Below are 27,061 nucleotides of genomic sequence, written 5' to 3'. Positions count from 1 at the left end.
AAACATCGCCTGGTATGGTTTCTACCAGATCATAACATTTCACATCTCATCTCTGATGTTTCTGTCTTCAGCTTACCAGGAAGGATCAGGCTGGAGCACTAATAGAGCTCTTGTTAAGAAAGGACAACCTTGCCTACATTTCTTTCTACAACGCACTGGTCAGAGAGGCATATGACGATTTGGCCAGTTTGCTCCATAGGGACCTGCCACACATCTCATTGAATCCACATAAGGGCTCTTCTGATGGCTCTGCAACTTATGGTAAGAAGTAGGAAGCTGTGGGTGAGGATGGTGGAGGTTTGATAGGTTGTGCTGTTAGTGTGTGGGAGTTCATGAGTGCTGGCAGAAAAAAAAAAAGGATGTGCAGAGTCTGCTTGTTGTGTGGGAGTTGATCTTGATCCTGACTGAGCATCTTCTTAGTATTAAACTTAGTGTTGTTTTTTGTATGATAACTCTTCAAACACTCACAGTTTTGCTTTGTTCAACAGTTCAGTCAATGCTTAGTGAAGGTGGCATCCCACAGAGGCCCGTAGTGTTTGTCAGCAGACCAGAACTAGTGAACAGGGCCAGGGAGAAGCTTTACCGGCTCCAGAAGGAGCCCGGCTGGATCACTGTCTTTGGCATGGCTGGCTCGGGGAAGTCCGTCCTAGCTGCTGAAGCTGTTAGAGATCATGGAATCATTGAAGGTGAATATTTGACTGATATAAAGCACTAACTATCAATATGAATTAGTTTGAGGCAATGAATGAAACTGAGAAAGGAAAAGCTTAAAACAAAAAAGTTTTTGTAATCGTTGATGTACTTTTCTGGGTCTCTTACTAACATAGATCACCGATGGACTCAGCTAAGATGATGTTGTCGCTAATGATCCACGAACTGACAGATAGCAGTTACTTCTCTGTAGTTTGACAACTCTTGCTCCTTTAACTCTTTCTTCCCTCTTATCTCCAGATTGCTTTCCTGGAGGCGTCCACTGGCTGTCCATCGGCCAGGTGGACAAGCCAGACCTGCTGGTTAAAGTTCAGTCATTGTGTTTTCGTCTGGAGCAGAGCCTTGATTCTCAGCCCCTCCACCGTCCTCCAAACTCTCTGGATGAAGCCAAGGAGCGTCTTCGCTTCCTCATGCTGCGCAGATATCCAAGGTCACTATTTAGTAATTATATGTGATCTCCCAACTTTTTATTTATAATATTGAGTTTAACATGAAATACTTTAACTTTAATCAATCAATAAGACAGAAGTAATATGTATATAGAATAAGTTAGTATATCATTTACATTAACCATGCCATTCTAATATCGACATGTACAAGTAAAATAATAAAGGATGTAAAAAATAATTAAAACAGAAAGATACAGTATACATGTAAAGTATTTTTAAAGTTACTGAAGCAGATGAATTGTGTCGGTCAACAACGCCAACATTATTATTATTAAAGTCAAGTCAGATGTAGTTTATTGGTGAATTATGTTTTATGTATATACCACTGATTTAAACACAGCAGGAAATATAAACTGAGACATTTGAACTGCAATAATGCATTAAAAACAATTCAAATTTAAGTTAAAAGAAAGTTTTAAAAAGTTAAAGACAACAACTTTAAAAATTCGACAGACATTTTAGGTAAAGATGAATTGTTTCGACGGGGTGGGGGAAATAAAATAACTGTGTAATAAATGTATCCTATGTCACCAAACAAAATACCTTGGAAAGTTAAAACTTTTACTAAAGAAGAAACTTGGTTACATAGAAAATATAAAAAAATGATGTGTTCAGTAACTCTAAATCTGCGTATGGAAAAATAGAAGCTTAAAGGTAAAAGGAATGCAGATGGTTTCATGTGCTGAATGTTGTTTAACTGCTCTGCTGCGACAGATTGTTCATATGAAAGTGAGTAAGTGGTGCAGCCACAGTCATTTGGATGGTATCTACGTCAGCAGACGTAAACAGTCAGCTGATTTAAAAAGCAGCAGCTGTGACAAATTCCTTCTTTCTTTTGTGTTTTTTAGATCTCTGCTGATTTTGGATGACATCTGGGATAGTACAGTGTTGAAGGTGTTTGACATCCAATGTCGTGTTCTTCTCACCACCAGAAATAGAAGCCTCACTGATTCTGTTAGTGGTATGTGTTTTGTTGCTTTTCTCTGGTCACTGTACAGACTTAAGTGGGTGAAACTTCTGCGATTACTTTTCTGTATACTGAAAAATACTCTGTATTGACTGTTTTTGTAGGTGCTAAGCACGAGGTGGAAGTTGAAAGCGGGTTGGATGAAAACAAGGCCTTGGAGATCCTTGCTCTGTACACTAGAATAAATCTGCAAGCACTACCTGAGGAGGCTCGCAGTATTGTCAGAGAGTGTAAAGGTATGTATCTTGACACTGACTAATAAAGAAATCTAAGAGAAGCCTAGAAGATGTCTTTGCTAATATGGGTGATGTTATTTTTTATAAGAAAACATGGCTAATTTCGATTTAGTTGTTGCTTTCTGGGAAAACAAATCAAGCTTTGTGACGATTTAGGTCTCATATCATTTTTAGGGTCATGTGCTTTAAAAAAACCCCACACATTTCTGTTTCCTCGCCCCTCATGTCAGGCTCCCCTTTGGTGGTGTCTCTGATCGGAGCGCTGCTCAGAGAAAAACCAAACCGCTGGCGTTACTATCTCTGCCAGCTGCAGATGAAGCAGTTCAAGCGTATAAGGAAGTCATCATCTTATGACTATGATGCCCTGGATCAGGCCATGGCTGCTAGCATCGAGGTACTTCCTGATGAGCACCGAGACCTCTACAAGGATCTTACTGTTCTACAGAAGGATGTCAAAATCCCCGCTAAGGTTTGTCTGCACAAAAGGAGATTGTTTATGATCCCTATATTTTCTGACACAGTGACATGACATTTTAAATTTTAATGCTTTTTGCAGATTAATGGCATATTATTCTTCCACAAGGTTAAGAACGGTTAATTGTGTTGTTCTTTCTTCTCCCAGGTGCTGTCTGTTCTTTGGGATCTGGAACCTGAGGAGGTGGAGGACATCCTGGAGGAATTTGTTAACAAGTCTCTGCTTTTCGTGGACAATAACAGTAAACCCTACCTGTACTACCTTCACGACCTCCAGATAGACTTCCTGTTGGAGCAGAACCGAACGCAGCTTGAGGTCAGTCTAAAGGCATCCTTCAATTGAAGTGGGCAGTGATTGTCAAATTAAGCTACAAGTTTTAAGAGGCCAGGCTAACTAATTAGCTACATTAGGTTTAAATTAGCTCTAGCATAAAATCAAAGCTATAAATCCAGTGTCATTATCTTTAACCCAGCAAATATGGTTCTTTGCTGTTGTGTGTGTGCTTATTTGGGTTTTCTGTGTTAAACAGAGCCTTCACACTAAGGTGGTGCGTCAGTACCAGCAGCATTACAGAGACGGTCCCCCCACTTCAGGAGACGAGGAATCTCTTTACTGGATCCGATATTTGACCTACCATATGGCCAAAGCCAACCTTACCCAGGTAGAAGTGATAATTATTTTCTTTTTCTTTTAAGTGTGTTTGAACCTAGTAATTCATTACAGTGCTGAACAATGAAATGGCTTTCTCATTTTCTGTTCTACAGTATGGGAAACCATTTTTATTATAGATAGATAGATAGATAGATACATACATACATACATACATACATACATACATAAGTTAAAGTAGACCAGACTGCACAGCCCTATGCAGTGTTTTAAGATGACGTATAAGTGAGAAATAATAGCAGGGTTTTATTTCTTCAGTCTACCTTTTTTCTCACCATGTCTCTGTCTCTCTGTGTCTTTTTCTCTTTTTGGTTTCTGATCATCTCTGTCTAGGAGCTCTACTCACTCATGTTCTCTCTCAACTGGGTGATCATCAAGGCCAAGATAATGGGTCCAGCTCATCTCATCAATGACTATGTGGAGTATGGATCCATTCTGGACCAAGAGGTCAGGACATAAAAAAATGGCCACTGTGTCTATTGCCCTTTTCACATATGGGATACACATATGTGTTCAGATATGGGTCACTTTAAACTTAATATTTATCACTGCCACACAAACCTTTGTTTTCTATGTATAAGTAGTTTTTCAAGGCATAAGATTAGTTGAGTGGCATGATGCAGAGCCTGAAGATAATTGTTGTTTTTTTTAAATTTCCAGTCATATTTTCAGTGAGTGAAGCAACTCACAAAGATGCATGAGAGATATGTGCAGACTGCAGGAATCATAAATTTGTGCATACCTATCTGTTGCATCAAATTAGTGAAAATGACAGTGTCCTTGATGCTTAAATTTCTGATCTTCATGTACAAAAAGAGTAATTCAACAAAGAATGAGAGTGCAGCTCATTCTACCTTGATAGGTTTGTAGCTTGAACCCATCCGCTGGAACGTTGAAGACAATATAATTACACTGCTAAGCAAGACACAAATAGGCAAAGTTCTTCATGTTACTCGTGCACGGGAGAAACCGGACAGAGCGCCGTCCCTTCGCTTGACCCCAGTTGCTCTCGTCCGTCCTCCCGTAACACTGTCCTTTTATTGAGGTTACATGAATATGCATAGGTTCATTAACATACGACGTCTACATACAAACAAAGAGTACCTTGCCTGTGTGTGTGTATGTGTGTGTGTGTGTGTGTGGTACTGCTGATCAAAGGGTCATAAAAGCACACAAGCAAACATCCTTGGTCAGGAAGAGGGTAGACCCCCCCTCATCCTAGATAACACAGTAAGGAAGTCCAGCAGTTCATTTATACACAAAAAGCACTTAGACTAAAACAGACGTAACTACGTTAATCCTACCATAAAACAATAAGAGAAGGTATGACCTCTCTCATGCTCCCAGGATGTAGGTGTGGAATGCACACCAAGCCTCTGTAGCCTGTTAAAGATCACACAACTTATCACTACACAATTGATTATACACCTCTAAGCATCTATGGTTAAATATTTCTAAGCATAAATGACAATCAACAATACAAACTCTAACATACCTCATCCCGAGGAAAAATACAGGTTTAGACTCCGTCTGTCTTTCATGTACTTTGTGAATTAAATAAAAAGGTTGACCTTTAATTTTCCTACCTTCATTTTCTTTTTAATTATCACATTTTCACTTTCTAATTTTCATCTTTGCAAGAGAACATGCCATGGTGCATAATAGCAATTACTTACCAATCAAACTTTTGTGATTTAAGTTCTTAGTGAAAAATAGTTATGATAACAAGCGACAAGCTTTGGGTAGTTTCCCTTTAATGTGACCTGGTGTTTGCAGTGGACTCAAGTATGCTTGTGTTTTCTTTGCTTCCAGAACAGTGAAGTGCGCAGTCAGTTCCAGGAGTTTCTGTCTCTGAATGGCCACCAGCTCGAGCAGCGTCCTTTCCCTGATGTTGTGCAGCTTGCTCTGTCTCAGCCGCCCAACTCCGAGGTCTACAAACAAGCTCAACTGCAGGCACAGAACCGGACCAAAGCTGGGAAACTCTACTTTGACTTGGTGTAAGAAAGCAAGCATTTAATATGGTGTTCTCTTTATAATGGAGATATTTCAAGTTGATTTTTACATCTCATTATTAGTTAGTTTGTTATTGAATTATATGATAACTAATTTTCATTGTTAAATCTGTACTCCCTTCTTTAACATGTAAGATTTTAGATGACATTTGCTGTTACAATGCAATTAAAATGAATATTCAATATATAATATATCTGAAATTGTTATTATTTCCATTTTAATGGTGTGTACAAGCTTTGAACTCCTGCTTTTACTGTTTTGTGTGTGTGTCGTGTTTTTGAATACAGGAATAAGAGCGGTGTAGACAATCTGTCTCGTTTGGTGATTCACCCCCACCAGGGCTCCATTTACTCAGCCTGCTTCTCGCAGGATGGAACCAAAATTGCTTCTTGTGGAGCTTGCAAGACACTCAAGGTACCATTTCACCGGCAAAGCATCAAAAGCAACAGCAGAATGGACCAAAATGCAATCATTAACTAGAATTGTTCAGCTCTCTGGAATCTACAAATAGCTTCAGTAACACTTTGTCGTAACCATTGTTAAAAGCTGTAAATTCATAGTTTATTAAACTTTAGTCAGGAGTTTTTAGTGTTACATGAGGAACTCAATATTGTACTGATGAAACGTGGCTTCGCTGCCATCTTTGCAATGGTGTGCAGGTGTTTAAAAGTACCTCAGGTGAGAAGCTCATGGAGATCCCTGCCCATGATGATGAAGTGCTTTGCTGTGCCTTCTCCCCTGACGGCCGTCTCTTAGCAACCTGCTCTAGTGACAGAAAAGTCAAGGTACACAGTCCACAGCACCATTATAACTATGTTATGATTAAGAAATAAGCGAGTAAAATAACACAGAAATCTGCCATGTTATCCTGATGTTCTTGACACTGCAGGTGTGGAATGGAGAGCGAGCAATGCTGCTTAGGACGTTTGAAGAGGAGCACGAAGAGCAGGTCAACCACTGCCAGTTTACCAACACATCAGGGCGCCTCCTTTTGGCCACCTGCTCCAATGACGATATTCAGAATGTCAAGGTTTGTCTTATTTATGCTTTCGATTTTGTTTTTAAACTTCTGACCTTTCGTGTTCTACTTCCATCAATTCATCTATTAATTTTTATCCAGTTTATCCAGTTCAGATCTCATTTGTGTTAGAACCCAGCTGTCATAGGAAGAGAGGCCTGGACAGATTGCTAGCTAACACATGCACATAAAAACACAAGGCAAAAAGGGGCTAATATGTTATGTAATGTGTTAGCCATTTTTTTTAATGCCACATGCATTTTCTTTGCTTCATTAGTTGTGGAACCTCAATAAGCCATCCTCCCAGAACACCATGTTTGGTCACTTTCAACCAGTCAACCACTGCTGTTTCTCTCCTGATGACAAGTATCTGTCAACTTGCTCCAACGATGGTACCCTTAAGGTGACTGCCATTAGTCCTGATACTTGCTTTCTTTTTGATACGGTAACACACACTGAACTAGAAATAATTATTAGCAGGTGAAGTGCTCTGACATATACACTGTTTTTGTTTAATTAAATCTGAAGTGACGGATTTAAATGGTAAAGATTTGTTTTTCTTAAATACGTTTTTGTACTTTTGTTGGACAACATGTTTCCTAGTCATGAGTTTACAGTCCCAATAGTTTTATAATCCCTGAATTAAAACATTTGATTCTAGAAGAACTTTACTGCAACAAAATAGGCAAATGATGGTACTCGCTTTCTATTTAGATCATTTATTAGTAACTAAATTTAGAAATATTAATATGCTTTACATACCTTGGTCTTGTAATGCACTGACATGCATGATTCTGCATGTTTGCAGGTATTTGAGGTTTCTTCTACCAATGAATGGAAGACGATCAATGTAAGTGACATGTTTACAGACAACAAGGAAGACGTCTTTGTCAAGTGTAGCACCTGGACTGCCGATGGCAAACGCGTCATATGTGCTGCCAGAAATGCCGTTTTGGTGAGCATTTATCATTGTAAGCATGCTGCTGTATGATCCTGTACGCTGTTTTTTTTGTAGGTGGTGCTAAATGTTTGATAAAATTGGGTGCATATGGTTTGGATATTGTTCATTATCTTAACACTTTCTCGCTGTACTGATTAAAAATTGAAAACACATTCACTCTATCCTCTTTGCCCTTGATGTTGGTGTGCTGTTTCATTGAAGGAGACAGGAAAGAGAGCTTGTTTGTCTTCTAGAGAGTCTAAATAGTGTGTCTTGGTTATAAATGTGCATATCCCCTCCTCTCCTGAGCTTTCCAAAGTCAGCCAGTATTGTCTTGTTATCAGCCTCACTCTGTTCCCTACATCTTCATTCATTTGTATTCTGGGAACCCAAACAGAGTGAAGATTGGATAGGTTCTTTTACTCTAAGGTGACTGAAAGGAGAGGCTTTATAAACTTGAGGAAAATTGCAACATTAATCCTAAGGCATGAAGAAAATCTTTTTCTTTTTTTTGATGCAAAGCACAGAGTTATTGTAGAGCACATTAATACCTTGGTATACTTGATATTGTCAAATGACCTTTGAGCTTAACACAAGTTGCGTAAGTTGTGAGTTGGGGCCTCCATGGGTCGGACTTGTTTGCCCAGCACATCCCACCGATGCTCGATTGGACTGAGATTTGGGGAATTTGGAGGCCAAGTCACGGACCAGCCTTCGCCTTCTAAAATAATGTTATGTTTGATTGGTGTAGCTTGTTCCCCAATAGGCATTGAGTTTGATGTTTGCTTAGACCAGGGGTGTCAAACTCAAATACACAGTGGGCCAAAATTCAAAACTGGAACAAAGTTGCGGGCTAACGTTAATATTTATTGAAATATATTTATTCCTCCAGATAAAAGAATGAATCTTTTCTTATGGACTCAAACACGTTTTGCTGAAAAACTGAATATGGAACAAGCAAAGCTTAATACTAAACAATATATATATTGTTTTGTTCTAATAGTAATTAGGTGTGGCTTTGCGGGCCAAATGTAATTAGGCTGCGGGCCAAATTTGGCCCGCAGGCCAGAGTTTGACACCTATGGCCTAGACTGAATACTAAAGATGGCTATGGCCACCAATTGACTTGTCTTAAGCTTGGCATTTTGGCCTTTGCTGTTTTAGGTTTTTCGAGCCGGGCCTGACCTATTTGTACAAATTGGTCGACCGCTAAGTTCTCAGCTATTTTTAGCATTGCAAGGGATGCATGTAGGTACACTGCAGAGATACAAATATTTGCTAATTAGGGCTAACATATAAATTAATGAAATAGTCAAAGAATCAAAGAACTCACTGAGAATAAAACCAGGAGAGACAAATAACTGGGAAAGCCACGTTTTGTGCTTCTCCTTTCTTTTAATTTCAATGTATTATTTGTACAGTCGTAACAGCTTTTGGACATGTTGATGAGACAACAGGTGCTGATTTGTTGTCTGTCTTTTATTGTTTCTCAGGTCTTTGATGTAGAGACATCAGACATGTTGTTTGAAATCAGGACCAATCGAATGAGCACAGTTCAATACTGTCACGCCTGCCCCACCAGTAACCTGCTGGCCATTGCATTTTCAAACTATGCTGTTGAGGTATCTCACTATATATTTAATGTCTCCTTTTTTTATATAAAATTCAAAATTGTGTATGTAAGTATGTAAAGAAAATTCTCAATAATACTACTACTAATAATAAAGATAAATAAATGTTTGTGTTCCAGCTGTGGGATCTCGAAGCCAATAAAAAGATGGCAGACTGCAGTGGCCACCTAAGCTGGGTGCAGCGTGTCCAGTTTTCTCTTGATGGCTCACAGCTGCTCTCCTGCTCTGATGATCAGACCATCAGGGTAAGACTGAGTGTGTGTGATAAAGCTACAGTATAACAGTACGGAGAGAGGCTGTCAGTGTTGTTCTAATTGCTTATTCTGACAGTAAAATTAACTTCACAAGTTGACTAATTACACTATGTTCCCCCTTGCCAGCTGTTTCAGTTCTTAATGAGCAGTGCTCAGGGATGGTGATGTAACTGTAGTACAAAAGGTATCTGGTCTTTTTTATGGGAATGAAATGCATTTAGGCCATGGCAGAAATAAAGATCTAACTGTTGCTTTGACTTGCTTTTAAATTACTTCTCTGTTATTTGGGTTACATAAAGATGGCAAAATAAATTATTTAACAGGTTTGTCTTGACTCATTGCTCTCTAAAACAAAATAATATGTATCTTAAATAGCTTGAAGACAATGTAACATGAAATATCTCTGCAGTTTAGCCTTTTGGGTGTTTTTTTTTTTTTTCTTTTTTTACAGTTTTTACAGCTGCTGTTTTTCAAACAAGGTGGCAAAACTGTCCCTGACAGTCCACAACTACAGCAGAGCCTTCTGTACATACTGCTTATTAGGGGTGAGAGAAAAATGTCGATACTGCAGTACATCATCTCACTTCAAACTGAGATCGCTATGCTGGCACCAGATATTGATCGTGACACACAGCCACAGACTCACAGCCACAGACTCACAAGATGAAAAGCAGTCACTCCTGTTGTTATAAACTTAACAGGGCAATAAATTGCAGGTCACACTAGGGAAAAGGTGGGATAAACAGACGTGTTTACAGTGTCCTCTTTCATCAAAAAGAAAAATCCTGACCTGCCGTGGCAAATATCCTGCAAGAAAAAAGAAAAGTACTTTGTGGCTATGTGTGGATTTGACTTGTTTTCACCAGAAACCCTCATCTTAACTGCCAAGAAGATTCCAGTGACTTAAATATTGCCACAACCGTCAATTTATTCAGTTGATATTGCATATATTCAACTCTAACTCTGGGTTATTATGTGAGATTTACATATCTTGTTCGTTCTGTTTTAAGATATGGGAGACCAAGAAGGTTCACACATCCTCAGCCATCCGCCTGAAGAGAGATTCTGACGTTCTGTTTAATCATGAGGAAATCATAGTGTCAGCTGCAGATAATTGCAACAGACTGCAGGTGAGTTGTTAGGAAAGTGGATATATCAAAGTGCATAGAGTTTTTTTGTGGCAGGAACGTGAAGCTGTAGTATTTTTGTTGGTTGGTACAGTGATTTAAAAAAAAAAAAAAAAAAAAAAAAAGCGTGTGTGTGTTTTAGGTGCGTGATGGTAGAACAGGATCGGTGCTGTTCCAGTCAGAGGAGAAGTCATCCAGGATCCGGTGTACCTGTATCTGTCGGCAGCCCTCTGCTGTTGTCCTGGGGCAAGAAGATGGTACTGTGCAGGTAGATTAAACAGATTCTTACATTACTGAAGGACATAATAAATTGCACATAAAACAAGCATATCGAAAGTACGCTCACTTTCAGCTTTATTTGGTACAAATTGCTAGTTCCAGGTTGAACTCTCTTTTCAGAGATTTTAGTATTCGTAGCTGACCGGAGTGGCATCCAGTGTGGTCTTTTGCTGCTGTAGTCCATGTGCTTCAAGTCTGGATGTGTTGTGTGTGGTCTTTTTTTGAATTCTGTGTAAACCCTAGAGGTGGCTGTGTGGGGAAAATCCCAGTGCTGTCATGCACCAACAACCAGACCACGCTGTGTAATGAGTAAATGAAATCACCTTTCACCAAATAATAATCTATAGTGTAATGTTTACTAAAAAGTAATGTTTCTCCTCTTTAAAGCGAGTATAAGTACTCAAATACTGCAAATTTCCTATATCTTTTTTTTCCTAATCAAAGAAGCACATACATGTATGGGCAGGTGTGCGTGTGTCTGTACAGATGTAAAAATGTTGAGCATTTGAGTTTAATGTTCCATTCCACATCACTGTAGGAGGTGTTCTTTCAGGCCGTGTTGAGTCATGAGATCTGACATTATCGCTGTCACTTTTTTTTTTTTTTATCTGTCCTATCAGCGGTGTGACAGGTCAGCACCTCTTTCATCTCCTTTTCCCTTGACTTGTTTCAATGTTTAGCCTTTCCTTTTACCTGTAATTTATATTCTCAGTGCTTTTCACTCCTGCTCTCTGTATTTATTTCTTTTTCTCCCTCTTTTGTTTTATCTATCTTTTTTTCTCCTTTGTTCTGTATGTCCCCGTTCTCTCCTTGCTCCACTGCTCTTTGTCTAGCTGATAAATTGCGGTTTGCAAGCAGAGAATGAGATTGTAGTCTGGTGTGTGTGTACTTAATGCATATTCTGCAGCAGTAGAGGACATCCCCCAAAGTTACTGTCCTATATTACAGCACAAACACTCACTCAAACAGGGTCCCCTGACACATCAGAACTGAGGCCATTCCAGCCCCCTACAGGAGAGAGCAGCTCTAATTAATTAAGAGGTCCTGCTGTCTTAATGAATACAGGAGCTAATGATTTTAATTACAGCTCCTCTCTGGCCCTTCATATGTCTCCCTTCCTGTCTCCTGGGAACAATTTTTCAACCAGAAAGTAAAGAAAGAGCGATGATTAGTGATCCAAGACAATACCTGGAGAGAATTTTGATAAATGCAGATGCATACAAACAGTGATATAAACTATATTGCCAAAAGTATTCTCTCGTCTGCCTTCACACTCATATGAACTTGAGTGATGCGTCATTCTTTATCCATAGAGTTCAATATAATGTGAGCCCGCTCTTTGCAGCTGTAATAGCTTCAGCTCTCCTGGGAAGGCTTTCTACAAGGTTTAGGAGTGTTTATGGGACGTTCTTCTTCCAGAAGCGGATTTGTGAGGGTAGACACTGACAAAAAGGCCTGGCTCACGGTCTCCACTCTGTCATCCCAGAAGTGTTATTCCACACCAAACTTGCTCATCCATGTCTTTATGGATCATGCTTTGTTTACTGGCGTGCAGTCAAGTTGGAACAGGAAGGGGCTGTCCCCAAAATGCTCCCACAAAGTTGGGAGCAACCACCGCAACTCCTGAAAAACGACCCTACACTATAATCCTCCTCCAAACTTTACACGTGGCACAGTGCAGTCAGACAAATACCGTTTCCCTGGTAACCGCCAAACCCAGACTCGTCCATCGGACCGACAGATGGAGACACGTGATTTGTCAATCCAGAGAACTTGTCTCCACTTCTCTAGAGTCCAGTGGCGGCGTGCTTTACACCACTGCATCCGATGCTTTGCAATGCACTTGTTGATGTAAGGACTAGATGAAACTGCTCACCATGGAAACCCATTCCATGAAGCTTGCTGCGAACTGTTCTTAAGCTAAACTGAAGGCCATGAAGTTTGGAGGTTTGTAGCGATTGATTCTGCAGAAAGTTGGTGACCTCTGTGCATCTAAGCATCCACCGACGATGCTCTCTGATTTTTACATGGCCTACCATTTCGTGGCTCAGTTGCAGTCATAACCAATCGCTTCCACATCATATTTATATATATTTATTTAGCATCTTTTCACAGTACCACGCAGGAAATTACTGTGCCCCTGAGAGCGACCGATTCTTTCACAAGTGTGAGTCAGTGGGTTGGGCATTATTCTGAACACTGAATATAATCCGATTCCTGAATCTCTGTTGCAGACATGTTTTCTATTCTGACACATTAAGAAATGAATGATTTAGGGGTATTTATTGTTGCAGTTCTAGCACCAGGTGGAGCCCTAGTGTAAGCTGGATAAAATCGTGGCTCCTCGGACTGCTGCAGCTCATTCATATTTTTTTCCTTAAACGTGTCGTTTTATTTATAGCCAGTGTACTGGAGAAAAATTAGCAATGATCTGTCAGTTTGCAGCATTGTGAGCTGCCAGCTTTGTTATGCTAATGTAAAAAGTTGAAAGTTTGTGAAATACGTGCAGGAGAGAGAACATAATGTCACTGTGTGTTTCTGTATGATTGAAAAGTGCAAATGTGTGTTTGTGTGCACCGTGTGCATTGTGTGCCAGGCGTCAGGGCTGACAGTTAGTCATCTCCTAAGGATGCTTGGCTGCAGGATCCGAAGAGTCCTGAGCCCCCACAGGGGGTTGGTGCTGGCAGTAGCTCTGTGCACAGGCAGCGTGCAGGTATGGTAGGGAAGGAGTATGATCTGTGTGTGAATGTGTTTGCACTTCAGAGTGTTCAAGAATAACTAATTGCTGTTTGTGTGTGTGGCTGTTTGTTTACTTTTTCAAAGGGCTTTTAAAGCTAATAATAGAAAAGGCAGATTATTGTTGTCACTGTGCGTATCAGCTATCACATCTCACCATGCAGGACCAGGCTAATTATTTGGCCATCTCACCACTTTTGTTCATGTGTCTTTGACCACATGAGTCTTAAAGCGAGTCAGTGGCTTGTTTATGTCTATTAAAATGAGCAGTCCCCTTTTTTCCCTCTTTACATATTTCCCCTTATATATTTATTTATTCTTTTACCAGATCTCCATGGACATTTCCATTAAAACCCTAGCCCAGAAATACTTGAGCCTGACGTTTAATGCTTGCCTAGGTGTTCTCTCACAGGCTGTGAAACCCGCGTGTCAGAACATGGAGCTTGACAAACATGGTCAGCACACCCTGAGGCTTGTTCTGCTCAGACTTTTCAACCCTTTCTCCTGAGACATAAATATTTTAGTGCCTGCTAAAAACCCCAGGTGACATCAGCCTTTACTTTATACCTTCAAAACCGACAGGTGATGGGATGGACTGAAGTTTATTTTGTGCTCTAGGTCTTTAATTATTTATGTATTACTTTGTTGTTTGCGGTTTATGAGGTTTCGCAGATCGCAGATTCCATAATTTATCACAATTGTTGGATAGCTGCAGTGGGGACAGACAGAGATGGGGCAGGAGGGGAGTGACATGTAGCAAATGTCCGGTCTGTTTGGAGTCAAACTGGGGGACTTAGCTGCTGAGGGCATTGCTTTTCCCCATGTGGTGTATGCCCCAATCACATAGCCATCTGTCTGCTCCAAATCTGAATATTTCTTCTATTACTGGATAAATCTGTCAGATGGTTAATTAGAAAAGTAAAGTTTTTGGATTAGTGTTACAGTAGATAATAAATCAAATTTCACCTCAAAATAGCCTAATTAACACTTTGTTAGTCCTTGGCAAGTAGAATAATTAGCTTTGGTGATCAACTAAACATCTATTATATTATACAGTTCTGTTCCACTTTTTCAGTGTTGCCTAAACCCACAACAGTTTCCCAATCAATATAATCTGTGATAATGATCTTTATTCTGATGTGATTTGTGATTGCTGATCAGTCTCAGTAACCAAACTACCAGTTTTGTGTTGTACTTCTATAGCACAGTCCTTAGTGCTAACCTGCTCGTTTAGCCCTTACAGTCCTGTGCAAAAGTCTTTAGCCAGTCATTTGTCATCTGTCACTTGTTTATATTTTGCCAGGGAAATGGGTGTAATGACTTACAGAAACATCTGCAAATAAAGCTGAAAACCCCTCAGTATATTTTGTACAATTCTAATAACCTTGAAAGTCAATATTTGGTATGACCACCTTTATTCTTCAACACAGTCTGAACTCTCTTAGGAAACTTTCTTGTAATGTCTTCATGTAGTCTTCAGGAAAAGTTCTGCAGATTCCTGAAAGACATTCTTTGGATGTCGGCTGCCTTTTCTTTGCGAATCACATCGTTAGTGCAGAAATACAAATTTTATGCCCATCTTTCTTATACTTGCTATGAATAAGTAAAGAAATCGGTAAAAATTGGCTCTTGGTTCTTTGCTAAGATGTTGTTTATATGTAGACACAACACTGGTTCATCTCTTAAGTTGGGGTTCTTTCATTTTTGAATGATTCATAGGTCGGTGTTCAAGCAAAAACCAACATTCCTCTGAAAATGGTCAGATACAAGATGTAATTGGAAAATGAGTGAAAAAGCAGCCGATGTTCAAAGAAGGACTTTCACAAAGCCTGGAGAGAGAACTGTTGTTTAAGACCACAGTAACAAATCACACACCTGGGTGCTTGGAAGAAAAATACATAAAAGTTGGAGGTGGCTTGAGACTTTTGCACAATATTGTATATTTTGTACGTTTCAATCACAGTTGATTGATACATCTAACAACTAAACACAAAGCAGACTGATATGAATGTGTGTCATTGTTTTTACAAGATTTTCATCACCGAAGTATCTAAGACATTGCCAAAAAGATAATGAAATGAAATAAATGGATTTCAATTTTTTATAATGTCTGCTGAGTACACTCACACTTCACTGAATCCCAGAAATGTCACCCACACAGAGGTGCTGGAGGAAAATAGTCCAAGTCTTAAGGACTGGCATTTGTATTTCATGACAGTTTCAGTTATTATCTAACACCTTTCTCATATTGGTTTACTTACCTGTAAACTCATTATGGATCTCTGGAAGCCTCCAGGATTTGATGTTCCATCCAGTTGACCTTTAGAGGGCACTCACAAAATCTTATCTCTCTCTCTCAAATCCAGCTCTGGCTATTCTGTGAAGGGTCTCAAAGTTTTATTCAGAACTCAAAAGTGACAACACACGGTTTTTCTTTTTGATGTGCTTATCACTGTTAAGCCAGCAGTGGTGCTTTACATCTCTTCTTTTAAGTTCTCCCTTAAAGTGTGACTTTCTATCAGGATTTTTTTTTTTAAAGAGAACCTTCAGAGACACTTTTGCTGCATAAGTGTATCTTTAGACCCGTTTTGGAGCAAGCCATTAACCATTAGGTCTTACTGTTTACTTGATTATTTATGTTTATTTCTTCCTTCCAGGTGCTGGAGGTGCCCTCTGGGAAGCTTCTGGCCACTCTGCAGGGGCACACTAAGACTGTGCTGCACTGTCAGTTCAGTCAGAACGGCCAAACACTCATCACTTCATCTGAGGACGCCACCATAAGAGTAGGTTCCTCCTCTTTCTAGGTTGCTTTGTTTTTGTCTTTATCCTGTGTGTCTGTCTGCTTTATATTTCTGTTTCTCCTAGTCCTATTCATCAGTATGTTCTCCATCCTCACTTTCTTTTCCTGCTAATCAATGGCAAGTTTCTTTCACCTCCCCTGCCAACCTGCTTCCCATTTTTCTTCTCTGCTATCGATTACTCTTTCCCCATTCCCATTCCTCACCTTGAGTAAAAATGCCTTCCATGCTCAATCTTTTAACCTCACAATATTTCAGGTCCCTGTGGTGTTTTCACTTTCCCCTACCTGTTACACTCTACCAACTTCTCTGTCGGCCTCTGCACCTCTCCATTCTTCATCCCTCTTTTTTTGTGTCCTCTCCTTCCTTTTCTCTTTCTTTGCCTCGGGCTGTGCCGCTCTCGGTAGCTCTTTATCTCCGTCTTGCTCATGTGTTGACTGCGTGCAGCTATCTGTTATGTGTTATTGTTGTGCAGTGTGTGAGTATGTGTGTATTGTTCAGGCCGTTATGCTCTGTCAACTCCCAACGTTCATGCTCTGCTGCTCATTTCCCCTTTCCTCTCATCTCCCTCTTCTTCGTCTATTCCCTTTGCCGACAGACCTGTCCACTGCAGCACTTCCTTCCCTCACCGACAGCACAGCATCTAATTCCATATTCATACAGCTACTCTCTGCACTGTTCTCAGCACTCTCAAACAATCCCCACTTATTCAAAAAGAAACTGAGATTTATGCAGTTTGATATGTGCTCACAAGAAGATGGATATCTGTGTTTAAATGTATGCCGATTTAGTGACGCTGATCTTAGTTAATGAAAAGTTTTAACCTTCACACCAATGACAGATTCTTTGCGGGGGGTGGAAAGGCAGCACCTTGCACACAAGGCCATGATTGATAGGATTATCTGGATGCTTCTCTCTGTCCTGCCCTCCGTCTTTGAGCTCAGTTGGACTCCTGTTTCAGCTCATTTCCTGTAACTCTCTGCTCACATAAAACAAACACTCTGTAGACTCATGCACAGGTCCAGATTTCTAACTTAACAGATTCATCAGCATTTAGTGAGCACATTTAAAAGGAAGGGGAAAGGAAAGTAAATCAATTAAGTACTATGATATTATGTTGTAAAGATGGATTTATCCACTTAATTTTATGGGGCGCTACACTGAGGAAAAGACTGCTTGAAAATACTTTCCTATGTTGTGTTAGTTAGAAATGTGTTTTTTAAATTCAGTTAATTCTCTTGAGTTTGACCAGTTTGATTCTTCCTTCATGTATAGATACTTAAGAAACGCATCACTGATTAAATTACTCATTAAATACATAGGAAAGGCAAAAATGGCAACAAGGGGTGAAAAGTGATTTTTGATATCTCTGTCACAAAGTGGCTGAAAGACTTTTTTTCTGTTGTCCCCCGTAGTTGTGGGAGTGGCAGTCAGGAAAGTGTAGAGTACTGCACGGTCATAAGGAGCAAGTCAGATGCTTCTCTCTACTCTCCGACTCACCAAACGACTCAAGACTGCTGTCCTGGTCCTTCGATGGTACTGTGAAGGTAAAACTCGTGCTCTTGCACATTTATAATATTACATTTAACAGCCGTGTGAGATCGAATGGTAATTTTTTCTTCTTTGCACACTCTTAGGTGTGGGACACCGAGAGCGGAGAGAAACTGCAGGACATTGAGGCTCATCATGGAACCATTCTGTCCTGTCATGTCTCGCCAGACGGATTCTTCTTTGCCACCACCTCTACTGACAAGACTGCTAAGGTTCAGCGCTCTCTCTCTCTCTCTCTCTCTCTCTCTCTCACACACACACACACACACACACACACACACACACACACACACACACACACACACACACACACACACACACAGAGAGGAGATGAGACATATCTGTTTGTGCCTCCAGTAACAACATGACATATTACTCATCTTCTCTCAAGGCTCCTTACAGCACAAACACATGGATGCACTGCTAGAGGTGATATCTTAAGAAACACTTTTTTTCCCAGCAGTTTGGTAAAAGACCTTAGAGGTTGGTATGCAGCAGAATGCCCCAATGGCCTTGGAGACTTAGCATCAGATCATCAGATCAGTCTGTCGTTCTGCATCCATGTCCAGTCTAGCTGGCAAACTACCCTGGCAGACTGGCAGGCCCACAATCAACTAACATCCCTGTCAGGATATTGCGTTTGCCAGGTTCCCGTTTGCCGACACCACTGCGCCTGACTTTGGCCTGACTTTGACTGACTCTGTGGACTAGAGGTTTTCTGCAAGCAGCTCTTAAATCATCGCTTTCCCTACTCATCATTCAAAGAGCAGCGAACTGCACCTTCGTAATACAAGCTGAACAATCCTGAGATGTCATGCTCTTTCACATCTTTGTGTGTCATTCCTTTTCCTTTCCTTGGATTCTGAATACAGCTGTGGGTTCAGTGTTAGATATATGCGATCAGTTATCCACTTACAGACAACTGGTGTCCCTGAGTGTGCACCATTAGCAACTATTCAAAGCGACTCCGTCTGGCGTTTGTTGAAGCCGGTGATCAAGAGTCACTGCCGCCGAGTTTCACACGGGAATTTGGATTCGGTTGACACTTACTGTAGAGAACAGGCATTGGGTCGTCAGCCAACCTGGCTTCTGTCAGTAAACGGCAGTGAGAGAGAATGTGTGTTTTATGGATTTGGCAAAGATCATAATTGAGGTGTGTGTGTGTGTTGTGGGGCTGGTTAGAAGCCAGTGACATAGTGCTTGCTCTCCAGACCGAGCAGGAGCTAAAAACACACACAAACACTGAAGTCCCTGGCTTCCCTCTATCTGGAGGTCAAACCAAAAGGCTCAGCCATGACTTGCTTTGTGGAGCACCACAAAAAAGGAAAGTGCTCTGTTCTGTCTGTCCCTTTCCCTCCACCTCTTTTTCTCTCCATCCCCCTTTTTTCTCCTTTCTTTTCTTTTCCCCTGACCTTCAGATGAATTGAACTTTGTGTTCAGACGTAGCTAGTCGACTGCCAAATGAAGTGTCTAATTATGAGGCGTGTTATTTTCAGTGCAACGCAGGATGTGGAGTGAGGAAGGAAGGAGTATAAAAAGAAAAGATGTGGAGGAGGGAGTAAAATATGAGAGACGGTAGCAATGAGGGAAAGATTACTGATGAACAGATAATGTTATTGTAACAACATTAGCTCTGCATTTGGCATGATTGTTTGCCGTCATAAGATCTATCAGTGGGTGATGATTTTTCTGAGCAACAGAAATTAAACTTCTGTGTCATTATTACTGTGTTCAATCTTCAGTATTTACAACAGATTCTGTTCTGACAGATTATTGCTAGGCAAACATTTCTGAACAGAGAGATTTATATTGAACATAAAAAATATAGCAAATGTAACACACTTTAGCTTATTCATCACCTATAAAGCACCCTTAAACTGTGATTTAGATTTCTGCAGGAAATCTACATCCTAACTTGTGTTGCAACTGAACACTCCTTTTATCTCTACACCGCAACCTTCCACGCGATTCAAATTGTTGTGGTATGCATCGACCCAACGTGTACTTAAATTTGTCAGTAGGTGTGCGTCAGGTTATGTAGAAGGTTGCAGCATAGGGTTAAAATGGGGTTTCAAGTATAGCGTAAGTTACGACATAGATCTGATGCAGAATATATTTCACGTAAAAACCGACACAAAATTCAGAAATTTTCAGATCTAAACTTACTTTATGTACAGACCGAACAAGTAGTGTTTTTGCCAAAAATTTGTCCCCAGAAAATACACTGTGGAATGAAGTCAGTATCAAGCAATGCTGGTCCTAATGTTTCTACACAAGAAAAGGAAGAAACGGAGATTCTGGTTTCATCCAGTTGTCTGGAGAAGCCAGCAGCAGGGAGAATTTCATGGTTTGATCCAGGATCTGAAGCTGTATCTCGACCGCTTTCGTACATATTTCAGGATGTCAGTGTGGCAGTTTGGAGATAGACTGGGTCAGTCGGCTCGGAAATTATTGTTTTAACTGTGAGTACGAGGTAAAATAGTATTATATTACTTCCATATCATATATTTACTTTCCATAACATTGTATTTGCAGTACCAGTGCACATTTTGATGCATAAATGTTGCCAAATGCGACATTCTAAATGTTGTGTTTTGTTTATTCGGATCTGAAAAATGGAGCTTGGTTAAAAAAAAAAAAAAAATGTCGGCCACGTAAATTACACGGTCGGTTTAAACGGCTGCATTAAGGACAGCTGAGTCTAAGAAATATTTTTAATGCACGAAACATTTGCACGGATTTTACACGTCCGATGTGTAAAGGCCTTTGTCTATCTTGACTAAATGATCTTTGGTCGCAAACTTGTGTGTGAAAGTGTGAACGTTAAGTTAAAAAAAAAATTCTATATGTTTTTCTTTTCTTTCTCTTTCATTCTGCTCTTAGTTGTGGCACTGTGAGTCCTGGCAGTGTGCCAACACATTGATCGGCCATCAGGAGTGTGTGAGAAGCTGCCGTTTCTCGTGGGACAGCCAACACCTTGCAACGGGAGATGACAACGGAGAGATCCGGGTGTGTTTTCAAAAATACTCAATTTTTGTTTTGAAGTCCTTTTATTCTGGTTGCTGTTCTAGAAAGAGACTAGTTAGGCATCTGCTGCTGATGTAAAGCAACCTGATACACAGAGCCACACAATGTTTTGTTGGGGAGGGATGATGCAAAGTAATATGGCGGTGTCAACACACTAGCCTGCTCTATGTTACCAATATGACAACGCATTAAACCACCTAATTTGCTGTGGAACATACAAAAAATGCAATTATAGCAGTCGACATTTATTCCAGAAATCACTCTGTAATTACGTCTCATCACTCATTTAGATAAAGTGCTTACTAATGCATCATGATTGCTGCGGTGCACGGAGGAGGGGTGAGATGAAAGGGGGGAGCTAGGGCTCCCTCTCAGGAGGGGGTGTGGGAGCTGGAAGAGTGTGTAAGAAGTTGGGATGAAGATAGCAGGAAGAGGAGGAGACGTCTGACAGTGGGAGGTGAAGGAGAGGACTCAGGCTGCCAAATTGGATCTCTAAGGCTTTGGAAAATGAAGCACTTGTACACAATGTACACAGAAACTCACACATCCAAAGTAAATATGAAGCCATACTATGTGAGAGGTAGAGGAGAAGATCTGCTATTCAGCCAGCAAGCCGTATCTGGTTAATAAAGGGTTAATGCCCTCTAGTGGCCTCTGCGCAGAGCAGCTCCATTATTTAGAAATGACCGAATCCATCAGATTCAATTACGTAAACTACAGCGAAATCTCGCCCCGGTTTCTATAGAAACAAATGTGAGTCATTCAGCACAAAAAGCATGCAAAGTGTTAAATATAGCGGTATGTGTGATGTGTCACTGTCAAATGAACATGACATGTGAACAGTTGCATAACAGCTGCAGTAGACTCATGTTATATATTATATGGTTTTACTTCAAACTATACACAGAAATGTCACATAAAGAGCAATCCTCATACTCTTCTGTGTTTCCTTTGTCATGTTTTTAGGCTCAAGAGAAGCTTATAGCATCAAACCTTAATATTGCAGTTTCAACAGAATTCATGCACATCATAAAGTCTTAGTGGCAGGGGGCCTAGAGAGTGCAAATAATCCCAGATATACGTGCATATTTTATTAGAGATGTTTTAGTCCTCAGACTGTCATCTTCTAAAGTTCTTACTGACACTGGCATACATATATATACAATCATGTGCTGCTCTTAAAATACTGAGGGGAAGCCAAAGATCGGCTTAGTACGTATAGCAATGAAATTAATGAGAGTATAAACTATACAACATAGTTTAAAGCCGTCAAAGATTTAGAAAAAGATGCCACAAAGAGAATAGAGAATACTTGAAATAATGTCAGTACTCCTGTGTCAGCCTGAGAAAAAGTGTATCTCAAAGACAGCGACTTAAAGGTAAAGAAGCTTACCTCTAAATCTAATGAATGGAATCTACAATTTTACTCTACCAGCCACTACATCTGTTTTATTACATAACAAGAAGGAAACATGTATTTAAAACTGACAGCGTAAAATGTGTGTTAGTTGTTTATAGGCCCTAACATTTGTTTATTGGATGATTTATAATGTGTGACTGTGCACCACAGCTCTGGAGTGTCAAGGATGGGTCCTTGCTGAAGGTTTGTTCCCGGGACGGTAAGGATGGCATGGACTCGCTGCATGGAGGCTGGGTAACAGATCTGCACTTCTCCCCAGACAACTCTCTTCTGGTCTCAACTGGAGGTTACATCAAGGTATGCTAATGCATTCTGCACATTCAAACCCATTTGGTTTTCACAGCTGGCAATGGGTGCGTCTGTTCTCAAGGGAGTGAAATGCAGTTAAGTTGAATTGAGCTGTTCAAATCCATGCCGTCTTACTTGTTTTTTCTTCTGCCTCTGCATGGACAAGGTTCTCAGAGTTGTCCGTCCACCTGACATTGTTAGATATACGCCAATAAGTGTCATTCAAGTGACAGAATCTCTTAAACACCTTGTGGAAATGTATTCAGATCTGGCACAAACATTCACTCGAACCTAAAGAAGAAATTATTATATATGATTGTCAAGATTCTAAGGTCAAATTGACCTCACTTTTGCCTAAACCTCAAGAATCATTATTAATTTGGCAACCTTTCAAAGGATAGATTGCAAACTGATGACATTTTAAACTGAAAAGGTCAAAAGTCAGTCTCTCAGTGACCTTATGTAATTCCCAAACTGCTTTGTGGGACATTATTTAATGCCATAATTTGTGAGCAGGAGAGATTTTGATCCTGTTAGTCCTTGGTGAATTAATGACAGGTCTTTGATGCCCACTTGTTATTTTTCCTCTGTGGTTTCCTTTACTTTACTACATTTGTCGTATAAATGTGCACAGACATGGATCTACTGGCCAGCAGAGGCATACAGTCACTGGACATTTTATGTCTTCATTAAAACACCAGTTGGAAAGATGACAGGAAATAAAGGGAGAATGAGGTGGTTGATAATAAGCAACAAATGTCTCCATGAGCTTGAGATATTGCAGTTTATGGCGAGTGCTGAATAATCACCTTCATTTTTTTACATTGTGGGTTGTTGTTGTTTTTTTTTTTTACGTGATTTTTCTGGGGGATGAGAGGGGGGCAGTGTTTCATTTTCATGGTATGCAACCCCGATGCTGCCAGGACACTACAAAATATTTACTTTTATAAGGAAACAAAATTAACAGTGTTGGCTGGTCACAAATCCTTTTATTAAGTGATGAAAACCCCCACAAATAATAACAAAGGATAGATAGTAATTTACCTACTATCACCCTAAGTAGTAATCACATCACACACACTCTGTGTAATGTGTGTTTTTATTGCCTTGTATTGACGTATACATAGGTATTGTCCTGCTTCCTACTTACTAATAAACTTGAGTATATTTCTTTATTGAAAAGCTGTTTATGGATGTATGCAGAGTACATTTCTTGATGACTCTATTTTAAAAAATGTAAGGTAGGTAGGTAGATGAACGCTGATTGAGAATCACAGTAAAATCAATGGAAAGATGCTTGCCAGCATGTGTCATCTCTGCATTCACTAGACAGGTGTTGCAATGCTGCAGGTTTACATAAAACACAGAATGCCTTAGAGAAAGATATCAGTGTCTCCTTGTGACGTGACTGGAATGTTCTAGGTCTACGGTCTCGTTCTTATTGCCTTTACTTTACAGCAGAGGGGTCACAAAGCGGACAGTCTCAGCTGAGCTCTGATTGGCCATTTGTTCAGCAATGATGTAATTCTCCAGGGAGAGCACTTCTGATCCATGAGGCTTTATATCTCGGATTACTCCTGATACTGTGTGTGGGGTAGTGCCGTGTGCACGATTGTGTACAAGTGCGCATTTGTTTATACCTGCATGTGTGGGTCGACAGAGTCGTTTCTGTCGAAGGCAGAGAGTGCTGCTGTTCAGGCTTTATATAGACAGATGGCCAAAACGCATCATAATCTCATCTGGTGCAGATTGCTGTTGACAAGATTATAAAACTTGGAAATTATTTCAAAAGTTGAAATAATCGTTGAATGTACTCATTTTAATTAAGAGTCTTTGGTATTTAGAATATAAACATTTAAAAAAAAAAAAAAAAACTCTTTCAGACGTATTTTTGTGTCCTCGAGGTATAAAGTGAATGTGCAGAGTAGTCGAAGAATAAAAGTCCTCACCAGGCGGTTCCAAAAGACCACGATTGTAGCATGACATCATACATGAGAATATTTATGATCTTTAGATTTTTTTCTGGATTTAGATAATAAGGGCCATTTTTGGATGTTGAGTTATTCTGTTGCAGCTTTTGGAAACATGACATAAGAAATCACAATAATGGGAGTCGAGCAGTATCCACTATAGTAAAGATCAGCAACTGAACAATAATAAAATAAAAATAGGTTCCTCTGTAAAAGTCCCTTTCTTTCTCCTTGCATTTGTTTGTGTGCTGTGGAGAGTGGGTAAATACCCCTCAAAGTGGCAACCCATCAACTTGCACTTTGGGAGAGAGGATCCCAGTCTCCAGCCAAATCACTGGTAAATAGAGGCTGTAACCCAAAAAAATCCTGCATTTTAAAGACTTTGAGTTATTTTCAATGTTTTCCATCACATTGTTGGCCGCTTGCTGTTACAGTAGAACTGGACAATCTGATCTGGGGGTATGTATATATTCATTGTGGACAACTTTGTGTATGTCAAAAACAACTGTAACACTCCTGAAGTGATGCACTTCCTCGTAGCCTTTCTTGTAGCTGAAGATGCAGTTTTCATCATCTGGGGTAGTTTTCGACATCAAGTCATGATCAGTCGCAGACATGTGCATCAAACCATGATCGGAATGAGTCTTTCATTAAGTGTCCAGAATTAATAGATTTTTTTTTTCACCACCTGAATTTTAAATGCGTAAAGGCCTTCCACTAAACTGCAAGTATAGGTTACTGAATTACCTGATTTATGCCTTTTTTACATCAGTGAATTTAATTTCTTCTCTGATGGCACAGCATATTCCAAGATGGCAATGCCAGGATTCATCGGCTCAGATTGACTGGTTCTGGATATTCACACAAGGATGGGCAACAACAGCATCCAGACCTTAACCTCTTGAGTCTTTGGAGTGTACTGGAAAAGATTTTCATAGTCCAACTCTCTTCATAAATACAGTTTCTGAGTGAAATATTAATACATATTAAAACAAGTCGTGCATAGACGGTGAATGTGCGCCACTATCTAAGCTAAAGGCAGTTTAATTAAAATATGTGTATGTGATTTTTTTTTTTTTTTTTTTTTTTAAGTACTTATTTTTAAGCTGGGAAGAGAACATTTGTTATACATTTATGAATAGATATAAACAATATTCAATAGATTTTTACAAATAAATAGCTATTTACTGTTATCCAACTACTTACTCATATTTAACTACTTAAATATTTCTTAAACCAAACATTTCCTTTCCCCTACAGTTGGCAAAAATTTGCATGATGTATTTGATCATCCAAGATTTGTATGTGTGTGTGTGTGTGTGTGTGTGTGTGTGTGTGTGTGTGTGTGTGTGTAATTTGTGTAATCCACATAAAGACAGAAGTGTAAAAGCATCTAGCTAAGCCAACTGATTATCAGCCTGAACTTCACAGTTGGTACACAGACATGATAATGGTCTCACACCAAAATTCTGGCAACAAAGCCGTTTCCTATATTTTCACCAAAATAAAAATATTCCTGTGATCATGGTTTGCTAGCAACAGATTAAAAACCTGAGAAGCAAAACAAAAAACCCCAAAATAAACTTGTTTAAATCCTTTTTTCTTTCTTTATCTCATCCTCAAACTTACCTGCCAGTGAAAATCTAATAGTCATGTGCTGTAATCTGCTTATGTCGCCCTTAAAACTGTGACAAAATTATTAAGAAAAGCATTAGATGTCTACTAAAACACCCTTCTGCTTGTTTATTAATAAACATATACAAACAGGGGTGCTCTACCCGCAGCACTAATGCAGACCTCATCTGCTTCATCTTGCGTCACATCAGGATGACGGTCATAATTATTCTGGGGATCGAATCACTCTGTTACGCCGTTTCATAGACCCTCTGTCTTCTTCAGCGAAGCATGTTGACGTGATAGATCAGCGAGTGGATTTGAGGAGAGGTGATGGATTACTCTGCCTGTCTTAAAGGGTGAACCTCCCTCAGCCTCAGGCTTTGATTGATTAATCACATAGTGTGTCAGCTGGACAGCGATGAGAAGCCATCCCGTCTGTCATAGTAATTACCCTGACAGAGTGAGTATCTCTCATGACAGATAATATAGCCCACAGACTGAGAAAGCACAATAATCATCTGTTTTAACGATTATTGTCAGCGTGTCTCCACGCTCGCCCATTCTGCAACAAATGTCTTCAATTTTACATGGAAACTTATTAGTAAGTAAGCTGATATTTAAAACCTCTGTTTCTGACATCTGGATCTGACAGTTATGAATAAATATAAAGCCAGATACTATTTACTATCACTCAACTATTTTCTCAGATTTGAGAATGATTCATGGAGTCTTTTTATGTGGTAATCATTCTTCTGTCAGTCTTGGAAAAAGGCCTGGCGATCATTTGAGCGCCCTCATAAGGGTATTTGGTTTGTATTTATCCTCAGCTGGTGTAAGGGAAAGATTTCATTATGAAGGATCAGTGGGATTGTGTAAGATGTGCGT

General features: G+C 39.8%; 1 protein-coding gene across 1 annotated transcript in view; it reads left to right on the top strand.

Annotated features, from left to right (window-relative positions):
* Positions 1-27,061, top strand: part of apaf1 (apoptotic peptidase activating factor 1) — a 46,761-nt gene that overhangs the window by 2,239 nt on the left and 17,461 nt on the right. Inside the window, exons 3-26 of the mRNA XM_085251976.1 lie at positions 72-261; positions 489-686; positions 952-1,141; positions 2,009-2,121; positions 2,232-2,363; positions 2,594-2,832; positions 2,986-3,153; positions 3,368-3,499; positions 3,841-3,954; positions 5,320-5,504; positions 5,808-5,934; positions 6,180-6,305; positions 6,410-6,550; positions 6,816-6,941; positions 7,347-7,493; positions 8,972-9,100; positions 9,229-9,354; positions 10,374-10,493; positions 10,633-10,758; positions 16,163-16,288; positions 17,719-17,850; positions 17,941-18,066; positions 20,738-20,863; positions 22,452-22,598. Of these exons, the coding sequence (XP_085108102.1) occupies positions 72-261; positions 489-686; positions 952-1,141; positions 2,009-2,121; positions 2,232-2,363; positions 2,594-2,832; positions 2,986-3,153; positions 3,368-3,499; positions 3,841-3,954; positions 5,320-5,504; positions 5,808-5,934; positions 6,180-6,305; positions 6,410-6,550; positions 6,816-6,941; positions 7,347-7,493; positions 8,972-9,100; positions 9,229-9,354; positions 10,374-10,493; positions 10,633-10,758; positions 16,163-16,288; positions 17,719-17,850; positions 17,941-18,066; positions 20,738-20,863; positions 22,452-22,598 (3,486 nt within the window). The remainder of the gene's footprint in view (positions 1-71; positions 262-488; positions 687-951; positions 1,142-2,008; positions 2,122-2,231; positions 2,364-2,593; positions 2,833-2,985; positions 3,154-3,367; positions 3,500-3,840; positions 3,955-5,319; positions 5,505-5,807; positions 5,935-6,179; positions 6,306-6,409; positions 6,551-6,815; positions 6,942-7,346; positions 7,494-8,971; positions 9,101-9,228; positions 9,355-10,373; positions 10,494-10,632; positions 10,759-16,162; positions 16,289-17,718; positions 17,851-17,940; positions 18,067-20,737; positions 20,864-22,451; positions 22,599-27,061) is intronic.

The sequence above is a fragment of the Mchenga conophoros genome, linkage group LG17, assembly GCF_057382185.1.
Source record: "Mchenga conophoros isolate Kocher_MC1m ecotype Shallow Benthic linkage group LG17, M_conophoros_male_GT1.1, whole genome shotgun sequence".
Taxonomy (NCBI): Eukaryota; Metazoa; Chordata; class Actinopteri; order Cichliformes; family Cichlidae; genus Mchenga; species Mchenga conophoros.
Note: the sequence above shows the minus strand (reverse complement) of the source record. Positions and strands in the feature narration are given on the sequence as shown.